Source organism: Notamacropus eugenii, chromosome 5 (genome assembly GCF_028372415.1).
Source record: "Notamacropus eugenii isolate mMacEug1 chromosome 5, mMacEug1.pri_v2, whole genome shotgun sequence".
Lineage (NCBI taxonomy): Eukaryota > Metazoa > Chordata > Mammalia > Diprotodontia > Macropodidae > Notamacropus > Notamacropus eugenii.
In genome coordinates, this window is record NC_092876.1 from 110,184,014 (window position 1) to 110,202,330 (window position 18,317).

At 36.1% G+C, this 18,317-nt stretch overlaps 1 protein-coding gene across 5 annotated transcripts in view; it reads right to left on the reverse strand.

Annotated features, from left to right (window-relative positions):
- Positions 1–18,317, reverse strand: part of LRCH1 (leucine rich repeats and calponin homology domain containing 1) — a 240,975-nt gene that overhangs the window by 49,379 nt on the left and 173,279 nt on the right. For all 5 annotated transcript variants that reach the window (XM_072610573.1, XM_072610571.1, XM_072610575.1 and 2 more), the window contains exons 8-13: positions 16,647–16,752; positions 13,942–14,069; positions 7,989–8,056; positions 5,364–5,450; positions 3,429–3,518; positions 3,287–3,323 (exon numbers count right to left, since the gene is read on the reverse strand). In XM_072610573.1, coding sequence (XP_072466674.1) covers positions 3,287–3,323; positions 3,429–3,518; positions 5,364–5,450; positions 7,989–8,056; positions 13,942–14,069; positions 16,647–16,752 — 516 coding nt within the window. The remainder of the gene's footprint in view (positions 1–3,286; positions 3,324–3,428; positions 3,519–5,363; positions 5,451–7,988; positions 8,057–13,941; positions 14,070–16,646; positions 16,753–18,317) is intronic.

Below are 18,317 nucleotides of genomic sequence, written 5' to 3' on the forward strand. Positions count from 1 at the left end.
AGTTGGAGGGGCAGGTTGTATTAGAGGTGACCTTTAAGACCTTCCAGCCCTAAATGAATGATGGTGATGATAGTGAACCAAATGTCTTGATGGACATCTAAAGACCTCTCGTCCCCTGCTTGCCAAATCAGAGGTAGTGTCTTCAGTTCCTAGGGCATAACCATTCTTTATGTCACTGACTACAACAATGACTGAGAAAGCTGGAGTGAGACCTACAATGGTATTCACTGACAGGTCATCTGTCATTTACACAAAATACGTTGTGCTGTAGAAATGTCTGAAATATTATTTGTTTTCCAGGATGCCCTTCTTTGTGAAAGTGCAGTTGCCTGCCCTCCCTGGTGGGAGACAGCAAAATGCACATGGATTCTAAAAATGTTGTTCCAAGCTTCAGGGAATTGGTGTTTTGATGCTGGATGAGAGAGACCTGAACTTCTGCAGCCCTAACCCACCACTAACTGTGCACATTTCTCTTAACTCAGACAGAGTTGAGACAAAGGTTTTGATGAAGTGCCGTGTCTTTCATTTGCCCCAAACTCCCTGTGGCTATTATTAGTTTATGATAACTCAGCAGGGCAATAACCTAAGAACTCTGATTCTATACTGACGTCATAACATTTGGGTATCCTACAGTCAGTCTAAAGCCATGATAATGGGACCACAGAAATTACAGATCAGTTGAAGCCTACAAATTTTCATTTTAGAAATTTCATTTTAGATTTCAGTTTGAATGCTTTCCCCTGACACCTGTTATCCATACTGTCCACAGCTATAAAACTAAACTGTGTCTTTTCCTGGAAATACGGCAAAGTAGCCCCCAGAGCCAGGAAGACCTAACCCATATTGACTCTCTGGCTCCAGGCAAGTCACTGAACCTCACAGTGCTCTAGATCAGGGGTGCCTAATTTAAACAGAAAAGGGGCCACTAAATCCTACATAAGGATCTCCGAGGGCTTCATATTGACTTAGAAAAACACATATCAACATTATCTTTGTTTTATTGGGTTTTTTTGATTAAATATTTCCCAATTAAATTTTGATCTGGGTAAGGCACATGAGAGTGATACACTATGTGTTTGATCCCTCTGCTCTAGTCAGCTAAATCCCAGAGAAGGTGCCAAACTGTATTAGCAAAGGGATTTACCCACTGGGAGCTGCTTATACCAGTTAAATCACAGGCCCAACCTTTATCTCTTATTCCATTTGAATTCTAGGTGAAAGTGGACAAAAGTTCAAGATAAAGAGAAAAGAAAAAGAGAAGCAAAGAGTGTGAAGAATTAATTTTCGGTTACATAAGCCAGAGCTGACTTTGGAAATTTAACTACTTCTCAGTGGAAGAAAAGTATATCCCTAAGATAGGGAAGTATTAGGAACCAGCTGCAGACACATGTTAAACATTATTTTCTAGACAATCAAAACACTTCATAACCAAAGGAGTGACATTTCACAGGCACTGGGATATACAGAGTTCTAGTTAAATCACCACAATAACATCTCGCCTTTGGTACATTAATTAGACATTTCACATATATATATGTATCCATCCCTATCATTTGAGCCTCATAATAGCATTTTTAAAGGCGGCAAGATAGGCATTATTATTAGTTCAATTTTATAGGCACCGAGAAGGTCCAAGTTTCCAAGGCTGAAAGGCCAGTAAATCACAATTAGGACTAAAGTCCACACAGGCCTTCAGGAGAAAACCTTCAGAAGACTCAGATAAAAAGAAAGTCAAGTTCCATAGTCACAAGGCCAGGTCTAGGCCTGAATAGGAAAATAAGTAAACTTTATCTCTGCTAATCTATTTTTTTCTTTTGATGGCATTTCCTTTCTTGGTTCACATACCTGGATCTTCTCCTCAGGCACCTAAGGCCCTGAGCATCTTACTCCCTATAAAAACTTGCTTTTATAAAAAAAATCTGTGCAATTCATCTGTAATAACCCTCTGAGATAAGACAGTACAAATATCATTATCCTCCATTTACAGATGAGGAAAATGAGGCTCTGAGAGATTAAGTGACTTGCCCATGATCACCCATCTAGTGGGGTGAGATTTGAACCCAGGGATCAGGACTCCAAGTCTCACACACCAGTCATTATGCATTTCTGCCTCTCTAATAATAATGTGTGTTACTGATAGGAATGAACACATTTCCTCTAGGAGGCACTATATATATATTTGTGTATGTATATATGTATCTTAACTAGGGGAAAGGCTAAGGAGTTAAAGGAATAAAACTCTTAACTATGAAATTTATATATCAGCAAGCTGAATAGAAGAGGCCTTGCTACTGTTCTTTTTAGTCTGGAAAGTAGGGAGTAAAGGTACATCTCAGGTCTGCCAATATGTGGTCATATACTCTGCCTATATTAAAACGGCACTATGTAAATTTTGGAAGAGTATTTCTCAGTCTTAAGGCTACAAGCAAATAGACTGAGGGCATCCCTATGTAGGAGACTCTCTGCTGTTAGAGTTAGGGTTAGACTGGCTGGGTTGGGGGGGTGCCAACCCAAAGAAACTGGGTTGGGGGGGTGCCTTCCATAACATTTGCACCCCAAATATTTGAGTTACTTTTCTTCCAAGTTTCTTTAAATTTAGTCATCCAATTAGGGCTGGACTGACTTTTTGCATTTTTACTATAGGGCTGAGAGGGGCTCAAAGGGAAAATACATAAAAGCAAGTAAATTACAGGTTGAGAGTCCATTGCTCAAGCTAGCTACTCATTTCCCTGGGGTTATTCTGTTTAATTCCCAAGTAACCATTTTAAACTAGTAGCCCCAATCATTGGGATACTTGGTCTTTGTTTGTTGGTCAAATATCTGTAATTTGGGAGGAAGGTTTTTGCCTCAGGGGATCTTGGTGCTGGATGAGATTTATACTGGTGCTAACATTCTTTCACCCTAACCCACCTCTGCTTCACAGGGTGGCTGGCCTCAGCTTCTCCTGAAAAGAAACCACCTCATTTTCTGCAACACCCACTGCTCCCATCTATGTCTAGCTCACCCTGTGATTACTTCTCTTCCACCTTGGACAAACAGATCACTTTGAAAATAGGTGTCTTTTATTTTTAGTAGCAGGTGGGGCATGCTGAGTGTGTAAGAAGGGAAAGAGAATGAAAAAAATGAGAGATTTACTGACCTAAAACACTTTTAAACAGCAGGTCTCAGATTTTGCCCATTTAATGTTTTGCTGTCAATATTTCTCAAAGTATAAAATATATACACTTTATAACACACATACATGCACACGCACATACACACAGACACACACACTTGCTTTGCTTACCTGACAATCAGGAGATGATTCTGGTTGTATTTGACCACTGTGAGGAAAAGGGGAGGGAACAGATAAAGCATTGAGAAGTCAAGAATAAAAGCTTTAACTTGAAAAATAAAAATACGGAATAGTGAACAAAAGCTAAACATACTTCAATGTAAAATCCTGTAATTCTAAGGCTGTTGCTGAGTCCATGGGATAGAGGTTCATGACACTTCTCTCTGTAATATCTGTACTTAATCTAAAAAGTTTGAAATAAAAGAAAAAACAGTTTTATGAATTACTTCACTGAGCTTTTTTATTCACTGAGTTTATTAAGTGTTATGGAATCATCAAGGAATATAAATATCAAAGAGCTGAATATTCAAATACTTGGTTCCTTAGGAAATTTTCGTGCAAAACTCATTATTAAAAAGGAGATAATTTTTATTAAAGTCAGCGGAAGGTCATTTATTAAACTCTCCTAGGAAACAGTTTGGCAACCAAAGAGATAATGCAAGGAACTTTAATAGGGTTTTTATATTTAGTTCAAAATGTCAACAAAGTGAAAACATGAGTCCAGCTTCACCTTGTGAAATAACAGATATGCCGAAAGGATTATAATCTCCAAGTCAGAAATCTTTTCACCAACTTCTAATTTACATTTTACCACTGGATGCTGCTAGGCTAGGTGGTACAGCAGCGGGCTTGGCACCAGGAAGACCCGAGCTCAAATTTGACCTCAAGACACTTACTAGTTGTGTGACCCTGGGCAAGTCACTTAACCCTTTTTGCCTCAGATTCCTCATCGATAAAGTGAGCTAGAGAAAGAAATGGCAAACCACTCTAGTATCTTCACCAAAAAACACCCCAAATGGGGTGATGGAGAGCTGGCCACAAAACAACAACGGCACTGCAATCCAATTCCTTATTTTACCCTAGCCATTTTCTGATGAAATCATAAGGATCACACGTTAAAATACATCTTTGTACCTTATTTGCTTTCTGAACCAGACCAATTACTTACAAGAACATAAATACCATGGAGGTGTTTGAGTCTTTATAGTAAGAACTGTCAACTAGAATTCCACCTCTTTTTAAAAACAGAAATTTAGCATAAATGTTATACATTATTTTATTTTCAAAAATTATTACATATGTAGCAAATTTTAAAAATCATCTATTATATAAAAGATAAGTACAGCTGGAAAGTTAACAGGAGCCATCTCAAAGCTATTTAAAATTGGGGAAAAGTTCATATTAAAATTACTTACGGAAAATGCTACATAAATAGCTAATAGGTCTAAGAGAATGAACCAAGACAAATACTAATACCAACCTACCAAATCTGAATGAGAAATACAAAATTCAACTAATTTTTTTGGTATTCAAATTTTTTTATAATAAAGCTCTGTAATTTTTTATTCCATCAGAATAAAAATAATAATTTATTTTATTTGGCTCTATAACATATAAGAAGGAAAATAGTAATATTAAAAAGCAACAGATTTAATAGTCAGCATTGGAAGGGATGTAGAGACAGGTACACTAATGCATGATTATTAGATATGTAAATTGGTATAACCATTCTAGAAAGCTTTTGGAATTATGCAAATAAAGTGACTAAACTGTCCATATCTTTTAACTCAGAGATTCCATTGCTAGGCATATACTTCAAGGAGGAACATTAAAAAAAAAAAAGTTCCATAAACACCAAAATACTATATTTTTGTGGTAACAAAGAACTGGAAATCAAGCTTATAAGTAAGGGAGTGAAATTATTGGAGGTATGTTTCACTAGGATAATGGGGTAGAAATGCACTGAAAAGGATAGAAATGTGGAGAGACTGGAGTGGATTTCTAAGAGTCAGGAGAAAATCTGTTTATATTTCTTTTTGGTTCTTCACAAAGGTAGGTAGCACATTGGGAATTCTCATTCATAAGTATTCACATTTTCAGAACAGTAACCTTTTCTCAGGGGACGCTTTAGATACTGACCCAACAATTGCTTTGAGAACTCAAAAACGTGGTCGATATTATATGCAAAATATTAATTTAAAACTATTACTTGCACATGAAACTTAGGATCAAGGGAAAACAAGCATACCTGTTGGGATCCTGTAACAAATCTACTGCTTCTTTGAGTTGATCTATAATTGCTATATCCACATCTTGGTTATCTGATAAATTTGTCCTGTCATAGAAAGCCAAGAAAGAGCAACACCATCACCACCACCATCATCATCATCATCACCATCATCATCACCATCATCGTCATCATCATCACCACCACCATCATCATCATCACCATCATCACCATCATCACCATCATCACCATCATCATCACCATCATCATCACCATCATCACCATCATCATCGCACCAAGGACCTAGGAATAAGATGTCTCTCTACATGGAATAGAATGTCCCCACTTTTGTCTGCCAACATCCTGCCTGGCCTTCAAGGGATAAGAGTAGGGGTTGGATCTGTTATTTCACTGGATAAAATTAATTCCTAGGTGAGGAAACTTCCTCTATTAATACAGGAAGGCACCTCTACAACTTATAGTCCTAGAAATTTGTCTAAGGTCTTCCTGGCTGCAAGACCAGGTCTACATCCACTTTGCCAAACTGCTCCTTGTCATCAGTACCCAACTCAATATAACCTTTTCTTCAGAAAGCAAGTGACCTTTCTCTGGAACCATCACAGCAGTTCAGCTATACTGCTTTGGTCTACCTAGGTTTATTCTATACTAAAGATATCTGCATAAATTTTAATCTTCTCTACTAGAAGGTAAGTTCATTGAGGGCTTTATATAGAGTAGTTGTTAATTAACACCTTAATATTCATAAAGGCTTGTTGAATGCTGAAGGCTTAGGATAACATACTTAGCTCTAAATATTACTGAATCAAGGATAGTTAATTGTAGTTAATTAAGTTCTTATTGTAACTTCATTTTCCTTCTAAAGAGGAAATGGCAATACCTTAAAAAAATCAAGTCATACATAATGGACTATGAATTAGGAAACCTGGGTTCAAGTTATCTCTCTGCCACTAACTAGCTATATGATCTCAGAGTGGTCACACAATTTCTCTAGGACTCAGTTTTCTTATCTGGAAAACCAATGTCTTAAGCAGCTAAGTGGTTCAACAGATTGAGCATTGGCCCTAGATTCAGGAAAACCTGAGTTCAAATCTAGCCTCAGATGTTTATTAGTTGTGTTACCTCAGGCAAGTCACTTAACCTGTCTGAAATAGTTTCCTCATCTGTAGCCTCAGATGTTTATTAGTTGTGTTACCTCAGGCAAGTCACTTAACCTGTCTGAAATAGTTTCCTCATCTGTAAAATGGGAACAGTAGTAGTATTTGCCTCCTAGGGTTGTTCTTAAGATAAAATGATATAAAACTTGCAAAGTACTTTGTAAGCCTTAATGTGCTACACACAAGCTAGGTATTATCAACTACTATTATTATCACTGTTATCCGGACCAGTGCTAATAATATTAGGATTTTAAAGTCAGGGTGAACCTCCTCGATCTCAAGGAAGCAAGTCCACTGAACAGCTGAGCACATGTGTTAGCAACCTTAAAAGAACTCCTCCACTCTCTTGAACAAAGGATGAATGATATAAAGGTGAAAGTCTACTTTAACTCTGAAATTAGGTCAATTTCTTTCTACAGGTAGAAGAACTTTTGAATAATTTCCTGGAACATACTGTGAAATCCTTCCTTTGGGAGAAAGGGAAAAATGATAAGCGGTCATATACAATGTAACGTATAAAGATAATGTATAAAGATAGGGAAAAACACATGAGGACTCAAACTCCATTTTTAGAACTACTGGTGAGAAGGGTCTGTTAATATCTTCTATCTCTAACCTTCTAGTTAAACTTAGAACAGGGTGAAAGATTTGTTTGCTATTCTTACAAAAAAAAAAAACAAACCAATCTGTTTTTAGATGTCCATCTCAAAGGCTCTTGCCAAAGATCCACTGATGACCTTTGGTTGCCATCTTCAGAGGGAATGACAAAATATAAAGAAATCAGAAATCTAGAAATTGTCTTGAATCCATCCATTGCCTTACAGTACAATCACATACAACCATGGAGGCCATGGGAGAGAGGTTTAAGGTGTTTTATTAACCTAGCGCATTATTCTTAAATGCATAATGCCATGATAACAAGTATTGGAAATGGATATATTCTGCATTTTCACCACTGTAAATGGATTTTTTTTTTAAGAAAAAGAACCACCTTTTCTAAGGCAAAATGCCTTCCACACTCAGAGAAAGAAATATGGAAGTCATTCGCAGAACGTAGCAGATCATGTTTGTGTGCGTGTGTGTTTTTGTGTATCATGTTTTGATTTGTTATATGATTTCTTTCATTTATTTTAGTCCGACTACATAGCATGACTATAGTGAAAATGTACTCAATAGGAAAGTATATGTAGAACCTATACAGAATTGTATGCTGTCGTGGGGAGGGAGGGGGGTAGTAGGGGGTAGGTGTGGGGGGGATAAAATCTTAATTTTATGGCAGTGATTGTTAAACATTAAAAAATAATAATAATAAAATAAAATTTAAAAAAAAAAGAAAAAAAAAGAAAAAGAACCACCCAGAGGAAAACTGGTTAAAATGTTGCCAAGGCATGCTAACTACCATTCCACCTGAAAAAGAAGGAAGAAAAATGGATAATGCTAGATTTTATGCTTAACATAAATCAGTACTCACATTTCTTCTGTTTGCCAGTGTGTGTCCTCTTCTATCCGTAACAATTCATCACAGTCATCTGTTCTGCCCTGTGAACAAGCAACATACAGCTCCTCTGAGAAAAGGGCTTTGTTATTCAATAGCCAGACCCTGTGCCAAACCTACTTCATCTATCAGCTTGAAGTCAGTAATTAGAGTAGTTAAAAAGTTGGGCTTTTATTTCTCACTATTCCCTCAATAGCCCCTGATGGTGATCAGATCTCTTTCATGGGCTTGCCAGATCCCTGGGTGGTCCTTCACCTTTGCCAGTGGGAAGGGAGAAGGATGTTTAGAAGGGGGGAAGGAAAGAGAATGTATACTTACCAACAGGAAAATACCACAAATTTAATCTAATATTTTAAATGTGCAAAACAGTCGGGATGTACTTAAAAGTTTTTTCCCTGGAGAGATTATGCCTTGCTAGTTAATTTGGAAAGGTGTGTCTCACATTTGTCCTTCCATTTGGTAGACCATGTGTTTCCTTCCACTTTCATCTCTGACACAGAGAAATGCTGCTTTAACTCAACTGACAGCTAGAACGGAAGCCAACCCTGAGTGGGTGTATGCTTCCCCTGGTGAGGAAGGAACAGAAGACAAAAGGACTGCTTTCTGTGTCCTGGTTTTGGCACATCATTAACTAGGTTCAAGAGTACCAGCCAATTCTGCCAGATGTACCAGTAAGGAGTGTGCTAGCCCTTTTCCTGGGAAGGTGGCTGACTGCCCAAAGCTGGCCTCGAGCTGGAAAGGAACACGGCCTTTTTTGTTTAACTTTTTACTTAACGAAGAAAGTACACTTCATTGGTTTTCTCTCATAGTAAACTTAATGCACTTTCCAAAGAATAAACGACCAATTTCCACATTTGGATTCTGCATGTCTGGCAAAAATAATGGAGGAGGGTTCTGCTCTCAGTGTTGGCTTTCAGTTATGGTAGTTACAGAAAGTGACCTCCTTGTTTTCACTTGGAGGTCCAAACGATTCTATGACTGTCACTTGTGTACAACATTTATCCTTTCCAGATGAGAAGGGGGAGAATGAAGGGGTTGTCTGGTTTTCTACAAAGTTATATACTGTTATGATTACCAAGGTACATATTTTCAGATGATCCCTAGGAAAAAAGTAGTTTTCCCTTACTACAGGATCACATTCAGACATGAACAAGCTTATTAGTAACAATCCACATTTACGTAGTACTTAGTGATTTTCAAAGCACTTTCCTCATAGCAACCCTCTGGCCATTAATATCTCTATTTTTCAAATGAGCAAATAAACTTGGAGCTATCGAATGACTTTCCCCCAGTCACAAAGCCAGTAACTGATGGGGCTGAAAAATGAATCCCTGACTGACGCCAAGTCCACAGCTCTTTCCAAGTAATAGTTCATACTTATAAAGCACCTTATAGTTTCCCAAGTGTTTCTAGTAGGGTAAACAACATGGCAATTCTTAGCCATTAAGCAGTTGTATTGTTTTTGTACTGTTAATGGAATGGGAAGATTTTCCCATTCATTAATAGGCTTATGGGACCTGCTTGAGTCACATGAAGCCTGAGTCACATGAGACTAAGTCACATAGAGTCTGTGGTGGCAGGAGCTCTTCAAACAGGTGGCGCAGGAAGGGTGGAGCAGAGCTGAGAGAAGTGAGCCCGAGCAGGCAGAGCTGGGAAAGAAGGAGGAAGCAAGCAGCTAGCTGTGAAGGACAGAGGGAGGGATTTTGCTTAAGGGAGATGGTTTGTGGGAAGGCCTGATAATGTGCATAGGCTTCTTGGTTACTATGCTGGATTTGGCTTTTTGGCATTTGAATAAATGTCTTGGTTTCATCTTTAATGAAGATAGTCTATTATATCTTGTAATTCAAACCTGGAAATATGCCAGCATATTCATAGCTGCTGCTGTGGATATCACCTTGGCGATATCGCAGTGTACCATAAACTTTTGATGTTGTTAACTATGTGCCCCAAAGCCAGGACCAAAGCTAGCCTGATTTTCATTTTTTGGGCTTTCTTGCTTGTCTTCAAATCTATAGAGTCATGAATTTAATCCACTTGGTTTTACTCCTCTATCCCCTTTTTACAAAGCATAGGGCCTTAGTTACAGCAGAAATAGTTATTTGCTAACATAATTTGATGTCTACACATCGAATTGCTCTTGAGTTCACAGCACAATTTTGTGACTAGTTACCAGCTTTTTCTAGACTTTTATTAACATTGTTTTTCTTTTAGAGTCTTAAATCAGAGGAAACTTGTTCTGTTTCACCTTTAAAATTTTATTAATGAATTCTGTTAACTTTTCTTTGAATATGGACATCTTATGATCACTTTCAGCAGTGTCCTTCTCATTCAAGATTCACAACTAGTGCATCTAATTAGGGTGTTCTCTCCATACATCTTGGAGACAAGGACTTATTTTTTGTGGATCACAATAATAGAAGCCAGAGTACTACTAATTCTTTTGAGCCACTTGATTGTGAACCACTATCTAAATAATCAGGATCTTTTCACTAAGAAACTTCATACGATAGAGAAGAAGGAAATACAAACTGCCAGCAAATCAGTGCTTTCTGACACTTGGAAGTAGTGAAAAACCCTTCCTATCCATGGCATAGATGGAAATAAGCAAGTAAAGAAGAAAATACCTCTGAACAGCTGAAACAGATGCCACAGAATCCATAAACTGAAGATCAGACACTTAACTAATGAGAGCCTCTTCTTACCTGAAACCTAGTTGGTATTCAGAAATTATTCCCTCTTCCTTTAGAAACAATTATCATATGATTTTCAAGCTCACAGGAGAATAAAATTGCCTTAAGTATAAAGGGTGAAGAGCTAAAACAGCAAGGAGAGATGTATGATGGCAAAAGAATAAACAGAAAAGCTACAAAAAGCTGACATAAGAACTCAAAACACACTGCAAATGTAATAACTATGCTATTATGTAGTGGAATGAAACCTGCAAGCACCATCCCGGGCAGATCAAGCACCAATTAGTCCTGAGAATGTTTAAATACACATGACTATTTTTCTACCTCTTTTAATCATCATTTTTGTGGCAAATCAAGCTAGCCATTTCATAGATATTTACCATTCAAAACTATTGCAAAAAGCTCCATAAGAGAATAATTTTTCATTGATCTTACTCATTAAATGAGACATTAAATGTCTTGCTCTTTGGAAATTTGTATGTATTTTATATCTGGTGTGTACATCCCAATTATCTGGGAGAGTGAAGTAAGCCTCAAAAAAAGGGCTTCAATATAAAAATAAAAAATGAAAATAATCAGAAGAGGCAGAGAAGAATCATCAGATCCTTCCCTTCTCAGGGGGAAGGGATTAAACTGTATTCTCCAAAGAGAAAAGCAGGTATTAGCAAATCAAAAGAATAATTTCATGAAAGCAAGAAGAGATCATGTGAAATCTAGGAACCTGAGCCAGTGAAGACGGTGTAGAACATTTGGGTAACGATCAACAAAGGAAGGAAATCTAGAGCATTAGAAGAGACCTAGGGTCCAGAAGGACAGAGCTGATAACTGCACTGTCTTTTGTCCTAGTCAGATCTCATTTAGAGGACTGTGTTCAATTCTGGGTACCACATTTGAAGAAGGACAATGTTAAACTAAACGAAAACAGGTGATGGTAGCCAAGACAGTGAAGTTCCTCAAGACCACGTCAGATAAGGATTACGTGAAGGAATTGAGGGTGTTTAGCCTAGAGAAGAAATATATACTCAGGGTTTACATGATAGCTGCCTTCAAATATTTGAAAGACAGATTAATCATGTTATGCTTGGCCCAGAAGCCAGAAGAGAGGAAGCTGTAGGTAGAAGCTGCAGAGAAGCACATTTAAGACTTGATATAAGGAAAAACTTCCCAGCAATTAGAACTATTCAAAAATAGAATGAGGGAGCTTAAGAGAGTATAATAGGCTCTCTTCCTCCCCAGAGATCTTCAAGTATTAGCTGAATGGCCACTTGAAAGGTATACTATAGAGGGTATTTTTGTTCAGGCATAGATTAGATTACATGGCTTCTGAGTCTCTTCTAATTCAGATTCATAAGGAAATATATTCCTCATGCTCTGTATTGTTACATTAAAGTTTAATCTAATTTTGCTCAACTAAATATGAATTTTCATACTTACATGGACATCTGTGCTTTACTAAAATAAAAAGAGTATTATCTACACATGCCTATGTACAGGTTTATCGAAGGGAACAATTTTTAATTTTCAAAAAAGGAAACCCTGGGAAACTAATTTCAAGGCTGAAGTCATATGGAAATCTGGACTTTTTAGTGTCAAATGTTAATACTGTCAATAATTTGTCCTTCCTCAGGGCTTACAAAAGAAAACAAAGTTCTTTTTAGAATTAGAAATTTTTACTCAAAATCTGCCTTGAACAATAGTATCTGTCAATCTCACTTAAAAAAGCACTGAAGAAATTAATCCCTATTCAATAAAAACTATTGAGAGAACTAGAAATAGGCTTTAGATCCATACTTCTTGCAGGTATAAATTCTAACTTGACCATCTCTATCTATATATGAAAATATATGTGTAATATATGTGTATCACAAAAGAAATGGAATAAAAAGGAATAACCTACTTGTTTCAACTATGGAGAAGAGGAGCATTTCTTGAAATCCAATAAATAGAAGTCACTAGGGAGATCAAGTGAATGGATTTGATTATATGAAGAAAAAAGATTTTGCATAACAAAAAATATTATCTTTAAAATAAAAAAGAAAGAGATTGGGAAAACTATTTCCCATAAATTTATCAGACATACGAGATTTGAGAGCTTTGAGTAGCTGATAAACATCCTTAAGACTAATAACATACACTCCCTAGAGGAGCAATGGATAAAGGACATGATTATTTAATTTACTGAGAAAGAAGTAACTGTTAATAATAACATGAAAACATGCTCCAGATTGCCTTTAATTAGAAAAACTAGAATCAAGACAACCGTAAGATATCTTAGACTTTCTAGAATGGCAAAAATAGTGTCTTTTTAAAAAACATAACTTGGATTCTCTAGAATGGTAAAAATAGTGGTTTGGTGTTATTTTTTTTAAAAAAAGGATAAAGTCTAATGTTGGTAGGTCAGTGGAAAAGCAGGTTTTTGAGTCCATTGGTAATGGTAAGGGAGATTGGGGCAAAATTTTGGAAAGCAATATGGAAACATACAATAAGGTTAAGAAAACTGATGACTACTTACTCAGTGACTTAGCAGATAGGACTAAGTCCCTAAAAAACCACATAAATGAAAAAAAGTCCCAGCTGCACAAAAATACTCAAAGTTTTTTTATTTGTAATAGCAAAAAATTAGAAAATACATATCCAATAATTCAAGAATGGTTAAATAATTACTATATTATATTACTAAAATGGAACACTATGGAGCCACAAAAATAAGTTACAAGGAAATACAGAAAGACATGTGAAGTGATGCAGAGCAAAATCAGCAGGGTCAGAATGGTATATATTGTCTACAACTGTATTTTTTAAGAAAGACAGAAATAAAGCAGAAATGAAGACAGGGTTAAACTTAGTTCACAAATCTGGAAGGGGACATAGAACAAAAGTATTTTCTGTTTGTTCATTTCTATGCTTTTACTCAAGGACATGTCAGAGGTGCCTCAAACTGGTTAACAAGAACTGATTATTAAATTTTAATTTTGAGCATTTACATTCTGAAATTCAGCAAAACTAAAAATCAGGTTTTGATTTACTGTTTTGTTGACTGGCCAGATTTAAGAAAGTGATGGAGAAAATATGAATAACGCAGATTAAACATAAAAGTGGTCCTTTTTTCCTTGGAAAGCTTAAACGTTTACTGATATGCTCCTGGTTTTATTCTATTACAGTTACCTTGTCTTCTTAATTCGGTAATTTGACTACTTTTGTTGACAGTTAAGTGTATGAAAACAATTTTTTAAACTTGCCTTGATATAACTAATAAATTTAGTAGAGAGGGCATCAGTTTCATCAGTGAACTGTTCTCTTTCTTCTCCTGAGTTATTATTGTCATTCAAAAGGGAAGGCTCCTGATGAAACTCCTGGTGAAATTCCCCTGATGAGAAAATAAAGAGAAAAATAAAAAAATTATTTCAGACCACTACTCAGTAAATTCACAGTTATTGACAAGCCTGGATTCTCTAATTCAAACAGCACAATGGCTAAAAATGGACAGCAGAAAAGAAAAAGTGAAAGATAGCTATAATGTGATTTTTAAAATGGAGCAGCGCCTGAACTTTAATTCCAGATGAAAAAAGTAATTCTTTTAATTTTATAAATCACCTAAAAAACCCTAAAATACATGAGAGTTTATGTGCTCTCATTTACAATACGCAGCTGCCTATATCTCTACTTCTTATATGACTGAGTGGGAGAGAAGGATGCAGGAGAGTTAAATAGAACAGTCTGGAGCTTATCCAAAGAGTAACAGAAAATTAAGGATATCCTTTTATGAACTGTAAGATGGATGTAAATAGAAAGTATGTGGATTCTCTGAGAAAACTTATTTTTTTAAACATAAAATGGAGTTAGAGTCCTGAGCCACATACTAGTTCCAAAGGAATCTGACTGAAAGACAGAAGTCAGAGTGAGAAAGGAGCACTCTAATAAGGTTTAACTAAGGTTAGATAAAGTTGTAATTAATAACAAATAACATATGAGAAAGGGACCAAATACTTTCTTACTTCTCAGAAAATTTGCTCTATAAAATCATCTAACTTTTCTGTTTAGTTGTTTTAGTAGCAATATTTTTATTAGAATGTACAAAATTCAGTTTCTAACCTGAATTTCAAGTAAATGTGGTTGAATGTCAATTGTTCAGACAATGTGAATGATGTGCCATTGCCACTTGAAGGCAGAATATATTAACTACAGCAACCAAGGTGAAGAAAATCAGTCTCTTGGGTACTGACTTGCAAACTTAAATTTATGAAATGACACCACAGCATGATAAATCAGAGAGGTTCTAGTCTCAATGAATGCCTCATTAAGGATACTTTTTAGAAGCACTAAAGAAATTGAGAGTGTCAATCAGTTGTATATAAATTAGTTCATCATAACTTATGCCATAAACTAATATATTCCAAGTGAATATTTAGCCACATAAAAACTGAAAAGCTTCAATTTTAGTATGTCTATTTGAAAGTCATTAATTAGAACAGGAATCCATCTATTTTCATTTAGAACTTGGTTGATTCCTATCCAGGTCAGCAATGGATTCCAGGGCACTCAGCATCAATATTTACATGTCCCCAAATAGCTTCCTCATAACCAACGATAATAATAGAATCAGAGAAATTTAGAACTGGAACAGTCTCTTGCAATCATTTATCCCAGTCCTTTCACCCCACAGATAAGGCAGATAAGGCTCAGACAGCTTGAGCTATTTGCCCAATGACAGATAGCTAGGTAATTAACGGCCAAGATGGGACTACAGCTCACATTTCATTCATTCAAGGATATTGATTAACCTTGCACTGTGTGTAGATAATAACATTAGGTGCCAGGGAAATGTATAGTTCAAGTTAGTCCAGCAGAAGAAAGAATTATTCATTTGATGAGACTGTTTATTGTAAACCACATCACCTGTAGCTGATAGGGTCTATTAAGGAATATGGGAAGAGGCAGGAAGTGCTAAATTACACAAATCTTTACGATGTTTCACCCTGCTCTGGAAATTAGGGCAAAAGGGAGTCTTTGGTTCTCCTATAACCCTACTCCTCTCACTTGCAAAGTTTAAATCCAGTGACCACAGAGAAGGAAAAAAACTGAAGGATTTGTCACAAACTGGGTGGTATAACTCAAACAACTACTAGTAGCTAATGCAATGAGGCTTAAGATTCCCCAAATATACATTCAAGGGCTATCCGTATTAAGCTACTGGCTGAATCCTCTATTAGAGAGCTAAGTCTCTTCAAGACAGGCAAGATCTAAAGAGCACTAGCCTTGGAGTCAGAGTTCAAATGTCTCCATCACTTCTTACCTGTGTGACCTTGGTAAGTTACCTCTCTGGGCCTCAGTTTTCCTCTCTATGAGGGGACTGGACTAGATGGCTTCCAGATCTTTGATCCTATGTATAATGGCCATATTTATAAGTACTTCTTCCCTGTCTATACTATGGAGTGTATGGGGAGATTCATTTGGCATGACAAGCATGTATGTGTCCACGTAAAAGTGGAGAATTAAGGTGAATCTCACCCTCAAGACCAGTTCTCTTTTGGGTCATGTCATGAAGCATCCATAATTTAGAAACTACCTCCCCTGCACTGTTCCCTCATGTAAGGATATCCAGGTTGAGTCCAGCCATAAATCAAAGGACTCAGATGCAAATAAAATGAAACACTCCCACTCAAAAGTTAAAAAAAACCAAACTTCTGTATTTTTTTAAGTTGGATTTTCCCCCAAAGATGTAACTTGGTAATAAAAATGAATGAATCTGATAAACTTTTTACTCAACCAACCAGATGTATAAGTAGGTTAGTTGCTGTTTGTAAGAACGTTTTTCAAAAATATTTCTGCCATTTAAAACAATGACTAGCTCCTCTGGGCCTGTCTCTGGACTCAGACTTTTCAGCCACTTCATCTGCCCCTCCTTATTGCTTCCTCCTCATTTTTTCCCTTCATTCTTTCATACCTTTGACCGGACTAAGGCGATGACAAGGATCTTCCTTGACAATTTGTTCTTCCTCCATGATGTTTGACATTGGTGCATTAAGGCTCACAGTATCTTCATCAGAAGGCTAGAAAAAAATAGTTCAACTCATTCATGGAAAACATTAAAATGATTAAAAGATATGAATATGAAAAATTAGCCACTTTAAATTGGGCACTTTGATAAAATGGAAAAAGTAATAAATTCTGAGTGAGGGAACATGAGATTAAATCTCAGCTTTGCCACTTAGGAGCTGCTATGTAGTGACCATAATTATTCAGATCAAATCTCATTCCCAACATTTTCTTTTTGATTGGTTAAACTACAAATTAAAAATTTACAAGCAGCAGGAGATTAACAGTTGTCTTGTATTTAAAGTGTACAGCTGACCTATCTGATTTTGAACACTTTATAATAAGCAATCTGTCATTGCCATCTCCAACTGTTTCCTGCTAACATACTATCAGGTGAAGGTTATTTAAAGAAAAAAACAAACACGATTCTTTTAGAGATGAAATATGGGTCCTCCTTTGAAAAAAAAAAACAAAACCAATATTCTTCCCCTTCTACTGACATTCTATGCTAATGTTTCAAGTGTCCCAAAGATGAAACTGATCTGTCAAAGACTAAGACAGCAGACTGAGAGGTCCCACCATACTGGAGAGGTTTAGATTAGAATATAGTCCCAGCCAGAAACATTTTCATCATCCAAGGACACGCCTTGCTGTGTCTGAAGGGCATCATTACCAGAAGATTGTCCACCAGGACACAGCAATTTATGGAGTATAGTGGTGATATGAGATCCTTGCAGAAACAGAGTAAGCTCATTTTTTTTTTTAATCAGAAGAGAAACTAACAAATTCTAGGGGATCAACAGCAGTAACTTGCAATAATGCAAGTGTTCAAATAAAAAAAATGGTGGCATAAGCTTAATTCTTGCAAAAAATCTGGCTTTTACATTTTAATTTTTTGTAAACTCATATTATTACAAAAAAAATCAACATTTAAAAAACCTGACTCATCTAAATATTTATTGAACATTTAGTATGTGCACAATATTCAATCTTAAAATAATTTTAATTTTTTTAACATAAGTTATTAAACCAATGACTAGGAAACAACATCCAAAGTTAGAGAAAAAGGATTTACTTTTCAAATCAACATGGCAAGGTAGATGAATGGAGAGTGTAAATTACCTCACATGGATAACAGATAACATGGAAGGAATTTACAAACCCTTTACCATTATAAAACTAAATTCTGTAGTATTGCCAAGGTTACTGAGACTCAGAGCATGGTGATCAGCAGAAGCATGCATGTCTGCATGGTTGGTTTACTTTTAGAGAGAAAAACTCTCCATTTTCCCCACTTGGCCTTACATTTTTAATAAAATTGCCAAGATATATATCTAAGAAAAATAGTGAATTCATTAGAATAATATAGTATCTTTTCTTCTTAAGTTATATATTTACTTATAATAAGCAAATGCTAAAATTTGATTTAGTATTTTGAATAACACTTTATGGATGAATTTAAATATAAGTATAATTTTAGAAAACACCACTGAGAACTAAGGTTTATAGTTCTTTTCATTAGCACGTGTGTAACAATTAGTTGCAAAGTTATCTCCAAAACAAAAGTACAACTGAGGAA